The sequence below is a fragment of the Thamnophis sirtalis genome, unplaced genomic scaffold (assembly GCF_051295495.1).
Source record: "Thamnophis sirtalis isolate CommonGarterSnake01/CBP01778 unplaced genomic scaffold, rThaSir2_p1.2 scaffold_10, whole genome shotgun sequence".
In the NCBI taxonomy this organism is placed as follows: domain Eukaryota; kingdom Metazoa; phylum Chordata; class Lepidosauria; order Squamata; family Natricidae; genus Thamnophis; species Thamnophis sirtalis.
In genome coordinates this window covers 1154257-1160039 of record NW_028261390.1, presented here as the reverse complement: position 1 = coordinate 1160039, position 5783 = coordinate 1154257, and the positions used below count along the sequence as shown (strand labels likewise).

Here is a 5783-nt window from a genome sequence, read left to right as displayed (position 1 = left end):
CGAGGTTGACTCTGCCACGCTCAGAAACATTTAATAGTTAATATTAATAATAAAAGCGCAGCAAGGGCAGTCCCTCCCCTGCGTCCGTCAGTCCTTAATTCACAGCCGGAACTGAGGGCTCCAGAAACACAGGTAATCCTCGACTTACGGCCACAATCGAGCCCAAAATTTCTGTTCCCAAGCGAGTTTTGCCCCGTTTCACCCTCCTTTCTCGCCAACGCCATTAAGGGCTTCAGAGGTTCAGTTAGTAACACCGTTGTTAAGTGAACCTGATTTCCCTCCTTGTCAAAAGGTGGGCAAAGTGGATCACGTGACCCACCCACCCCAGGACGCTGGGACCGTCATAAATCTGAGTCAGTTGCCAAGCGCCTGAATTTTGACCACGAGGAAGCTGCGACGGTCCTCAGTGTGGAAAAGGGGCCATGGGTTTTTATTACCGTTGGTGAATTTTGAAGGTTCACTAAATGAATGGACGTAACTCGAGGACTACCTGTGTAAAAAAAGGATGCCAAATGAAAACCCGGGAAGAAAAACGGGGAGAAGAGAGTTTGTCTCCTTGTCGTGTTGTCAGTGAACACGTTTATTGAACGCAGACTCTGTGCTAAAAGAGACGGCCAGAACACCGAGGCAGCTGGGAGCCTCTGGAGGTCCTCTAGACGAGCCAGGCAACTGCCAAGGGAGAGCCAGGGGGCAGCCCAGCTCAAGGAGCAGAGTCGACCCTCGTGGCGTCCCGCATTCCAGGCACAACCTCGCAAATTTCCCTCCCCCCCCCACACGCCATCTTGGTTCCTTCCCCAACCTCGGGGTCTTGGTACAGTTCGATTTTCACCCCACAGTTGTAGTCCTGGTGGGGGGAGAGTGGGGGGGGGGGGATGCCAGCAATCTTCTGGGCTAAATGCAGCTTTGCTTTTCACCCCCCCCCCCCCACGCAGAACCATCCTTCCTGGTTCCCCTTTTTTTTAAACAAAAAAACAAGAACCGAAACCGAAAGTTGAGTCAGCGCGGTGAAGGAAGGAGAACGAAGACTCCGGCTCGGCTGGACACTCTGGCTCAGTCAGGTCAGCCGGTACGGAAGAAGGCGACATTTGAAGAAGTCCACTTGGTCTTTCCGCCCTGGGAAGATTCCTCTCAAAAACTTCGGAAGAAGTCCGGCAGCGGAGAGCTTGGGAAACGTTGCGACGCCCCCACCCCATTTCCTACCCCGACTGCCTGCCTAGGAGCTCATCGGGGACCCCATTGAGAGGGGCGGGTGACGGGGAGGTCCCCACCCTCGTCCCCTTGCCCAGCCACCCCCAGGAAAGGGAGGGATCTTGGGAGGCCCAGCTCTTCCCCTCCCACACAGACGCACCTGGCGGCTCTTCCCCATTTTCTCCACCCCAAGGTAAGGAACAAAGGGGGACGCGGAGGCTCAGAACGGTCCCCCTTTCCGGGGAGGAAGGTGGCCGGTAGAAGGGGAAGGGGGGAAAGAACAAACATCTGGGGGTTTCCTGGAGGGGAGGTGCTCAGTACATTTTCTGTCGGCTAGGCAAGATGGCTTCCTTGATGAAGGAGAAGACCAGGAGGATGCCGGAGCGTTTCCCGCGCTTGCCTTTGGTGAAGTAGCTGGAGACCACGTCGTCTGAGGAGGCAAAGGAGGCCGGTCAGAGAGAGAATCAGCCAGGGGGGGTTCAAAACCATCCTCCCCCAGGCCCCCCCACCCATCCCACCCACTGCTGGCTCCAGGAAAGGCCCCTCAGGCACCCTGAAAAGAGAACAGAGAGTATCAGGGCTGAATGGGGGAGCGGGCTTTGCTCCTCCTTTCTATACAGGTGGTCCTCGGACGTACGCCCCCCCCCAATCGAGGACAAAATTGTGGCTGCCAAGTGAGGAATTTGTGGAGCTTTTGCCCCCCTGGTCCCCCAAATCTGACGAATTTCCTTGGCTTAACATTTGCTAATCAAATCTGGCTTCCCTCCGTTGACTTCCCTCGTCAGGTGATCACGGGACCTCAGGACATAAATACGAGCACCCAAATGGAAACCACGTGACCAACGGTTGTTAAGTGTGACCAATGGTCACAAGTCCCTTTTTTTTCAGGGCTGTTGTAACTTCGGATGGTCATTAAGCGAACCGTCGTAAGTTGAGGGGCTGTGTTTGTGGCTCGGGGCTGGACAGGGGAGTGGGCTTTGCCCGCCGTTGATATACCAGGTTGTCCTGCCAAAGAGGGGTGGGACGTTGTTGTCGGTTCCTTGATTAGGCCGTTGGCTCCTCCGTGCGTTGTGATGAAAACTCACAACTGCACAACACACACAGGCCGCCGCAGTTTCAACTGGGGAACGGTGGCCATCCTAGACCAAGTCCAAAACCAGTAGGGAGTTCCTGGGAGCCTGGCACTCTTTTGACAAATCGGCCATCCACAGGCACGTGGAGGTAAGCAACGTTTACACCCCATTCCAACTCTGTTGTTATTCTTTTCTATTCAATCAAACAGTAAACAGAAACCTCATTGAGGAACGACCGGGAACATCCCCGCCAGAGGTGGCATTCTACCGCTTTGGAAAGGTTCCACGAACCGGTAGCGGGGAATCGTGGGTGGCCCCACCCACTCGCCCCGGCTCCAGGCGTGCTCATTTGGGCCCCTTGTTTCGCCAAATGCGCATGCGTGGAAGGTGGCGCGTGGGGGGCGAAGTGAGCGCACAGGCACACGCTTTCCCATTTGCGAACCAGTAGGGGAGCACCCCAGATTCCGACCAATGTCGGCCATAAACAGAGAGCAAATCCTGCCTCCTTCTGACACTGTTGATGTCCCTTTGCTGGGTAATGAAGCGTCACCAAGGACCCTCAAGTCCTCCTCTTCCTCCTCTGCACAACCCCCCTACTCCCTTCCAACACTGATGACGTAGTTGGGCCAGGAGACGCCTGCGAGAAAGCAGCCCGGCTCAGAGACCCCCAAGGACCCCACAGTTCCCCTGCTCCCCCCAGCAAACCCCACTCCCTTTAACATTGAATAGGCTACCTAGTTGGGCCAGGAGACGCCTGCGAGAAAACAGCCCGGCTCAGAGAACCCCAAGGACCCCACCTCAAGAGCTCGGCCATCACGGCCCACGGCCACACTCCCCCTGCCCCCCTCCCCTCTTTATGGAGAGACCCAGCACGAACTAAGCGACAGGTGAGATTTTGTGCTGGGTGTGAATTCTGCGTGGGGGTCTCCTTGCCCCCTTCCCCGGGCACAAGGGGGGTGGGTGGGTGGGAGGGGCTGGAGAACTGACCTCCAGGCTGCACGGTGGAAGGCAGGACGTTTTCGCCAGCCGACAAGGAGACGAAGAAGGCGAAGGGGATGAGCCAGAGGCAGAAGGTGAAGTAGGCCAGGACCTGAAGGAAGAGGGTGGGGGTGGGGGGAGAGAAAGAGCATGAGACAAGCCCCAGTTCCTCCCCACATCCTCCACAGCCATCCCAGCTGCCACCCCAGAGCGCCCCCTGCAGGCCCAAAGAATCCAGGACCAGTTCATCCCATCAGGGACACATTCAGGAACCAGACCATGGAGGTTGGGCGTCCGAGTGGCTTAATCTGGCCGGTGAAAGATTGGGGGGGGGGGCAGCCGAAACCCCAGACTGCCTTCCAAGCCTACTTCCCCCCCCCCGCTCCCCGGTGTGCCAGCAGTCCTCGACTTACGACCGGCCTTCAGCCCAACATTTCTGTGGCCAAGCAAAGTATTTCTCAGCTGAGTTTTGCCCCCCTTTTAGCAGCACCTGCCCTTCTGACTAGCAAAGTCAGCGGGGGAAGCCAGGTTGCACTTAACGACTGGGTGATTCACTTAACAACCTCAGCGATCCGCTTAACAACCCTCCCAAAAAAGCTCCTGACATCAGCTATTATGACTCAATGAGTAACGGTCTTGCTTAGCGGTGGAAACTTTGGGCTTGCTTGTGGCCATTAAGACAAGAACCTCCCCCCACACACACAGGGGGGAAAACACAGCAGGGTCTCGTGGCTTTACAGCCTCCCTCCCTCCTTTCTTCTCCGGAGCCCTCTTACCTCTGAAAAGGGATAATATTCTTCTGCAAAGTATTGAAAGGCCAGGTAATGGTTCAGCACAACCAGCACTGCCAAAATGGGGTGGGGGGAAGAGAGAAGGGGCTTCGGTCAGCAAGCGCGGACCCCGAGACCCCCCCCTCAGAACCCAAACACCGCGGGGGGGGGAAGCTGTGTCACAGGGAAAGCCTTCAGCGATGGCAGAAATTCAGTAACTCCCAAACGCTTAAGCCTCTCGATAAAAGTTTTGTTCGTGGGAAAAGGGGCTTCCGGGGTCCTCCCAATTTTCAGATTTTAAGGAGTTCCTGCTCTCTGTTTCTTTTTTTTTTTTTTAAAGTGTGTCCCTAGTCCTCATTGCGACAAAACATTTGGCCACTTTAAGACTCCGGGACTTCAACTCCCAGAATTCCCCAGCCAGCCTGGTCTAAGGCAGTGGTTCCCAAACTTGGCCACTTTAAGACTGGTGGACTTCAACTCCCAGAATTCTCCAGCCAGCAGAGCTGGCTGGAGAATTCTGGGAGTTGAAGTCCACCAGTCTTAAAGTGGCCAAGTTTGGGAACCACTGGTCTAAGGCAAGGGTGGTGGCCCACTTTGGCCACTTTAAGACTCCTGGACTTCAACTCCCAGCATGCAATTTGGGTCCTATCCACCTTCCCAGCCTTTCCCTGTTAATCCCACGTCTTGGACCAAGCCCAGAAACCTTACAAAACGTGGCCAGTGTTAACGAAAGATTACAAAATCCCTGAAACAGGATTGAGAAAGCGGGGAAGGAAAAGGAAACCGAGGCCCAAATTAAAGCAAGGAATCACTCAGAGCCCAGAAAAGGACCCTCTCATTTCACTCGGGCGGAGATTTCTCGAAGGGAGGGAATGGGAGCCCCCGCCCTGAGGCCCTTATATGCCGCTTCACAGGGCTTTTACAGCCCTCTTTAAGCCGTCTACGGAGTCAGCCTCTTCCCGCAACCATCCGGGTCCTTATTCGACCCCCCCCTCGGAAAGCTGAGTCAACCGTCAGCTGGTCAGGATCGAACTCCTGGCAGTGGGCAGATGAGTTAGCCCTGCAGTACTGCATTCTAACCGCTGTATCAGCATGGCTCTTAAGAGAGGCAGGTAGGTAGAAAAGTAGGGAGGGAGGGAGGGGAGAGAGAGAGAGAGAGGAAAGAAAGGAAGGAAGGAGAGAGAAAGAAAGAAGGAAGGAAGTCAGGAAAGGAAGGAAAAGAAGGAAAGAAAGAAGGAAGGAAGGAAGGAAAGAGAGAGAAAGAAAGAAGGAAGGAAGTAAAGTCAGGAAAGAAAGTTAAAGAAAGTAAAAGAAGGAAAGAAAGAGAAAGGGAGAGAGAGGAAGAAAAGAAGGGAAGAAAGGAAAGAAAGAAGGAAAGAGAGAGAGAGAGAAAGAAGGAAGTAAAGTTAGGAAAGAAAGAAAGAAAGAAAGAAAGAAGGAAAGAAGTAAAGGAAGGAATGAAAGAGAGAGAAAAAAGGAAGGAAGTAAAGTCAGGAAAGAAAGTTAAAGAAAGTAAAAGAAGGAAAGAAAGAGAAAGGGAGAGAGAGGAAGCAAAGAAGGGAAGAAAGGAAAGAAAGAAGGAAAGAAAGAGAGAGAAAGAAGGAAGAAAAGTTAGGAAAGAAAGTAAAAGAAAGAGAAAGGGAGAGAGAGAGAGAGGTAGTAGATAGATAGATAGTAGGTAGGTAGGTAGATAGATATGGGGATCAATTTGGATGGCAGGGGGACAAAGGAAGGGGATGCAGGTGGTCTCTGAGGGATCAATATTTCTGAATAA

At 53.7% G+C, this 5783-nt stretch overlaps 1 protein-coding gene across 1 annotated transcript in view; it reads right to left on the bottom strand.

Annotated features, from left to right (window-relative positions):
• Positions 1-1435: 1435 nt before the first annotated feature.
• The window catches only part of LOC148043706 (protein TEX261), an 8064-nt gene continuing 3716 nt past the window's right edge, over positions 1436-5783 (bottom strand). The window contains exons 4-6 of the mRNA XM_087723893.1: positions 4016-4083; positions 3249-3351; positions 1436-1618 (exon numbers count right to left, since the gene is read on the bottom strand). Of these exons, the coding sequence (XP_087580019.1) occupies positions 1503-1618; positions 3249-3351; positions 4016-4083 (287 nt within the window). The 3' untranslated portion in view covers positions 1436-1502. The remainder of the gene's footprint in view (positions 1619-3248; positions 3352-4015; positions 4084-5783) is intronic.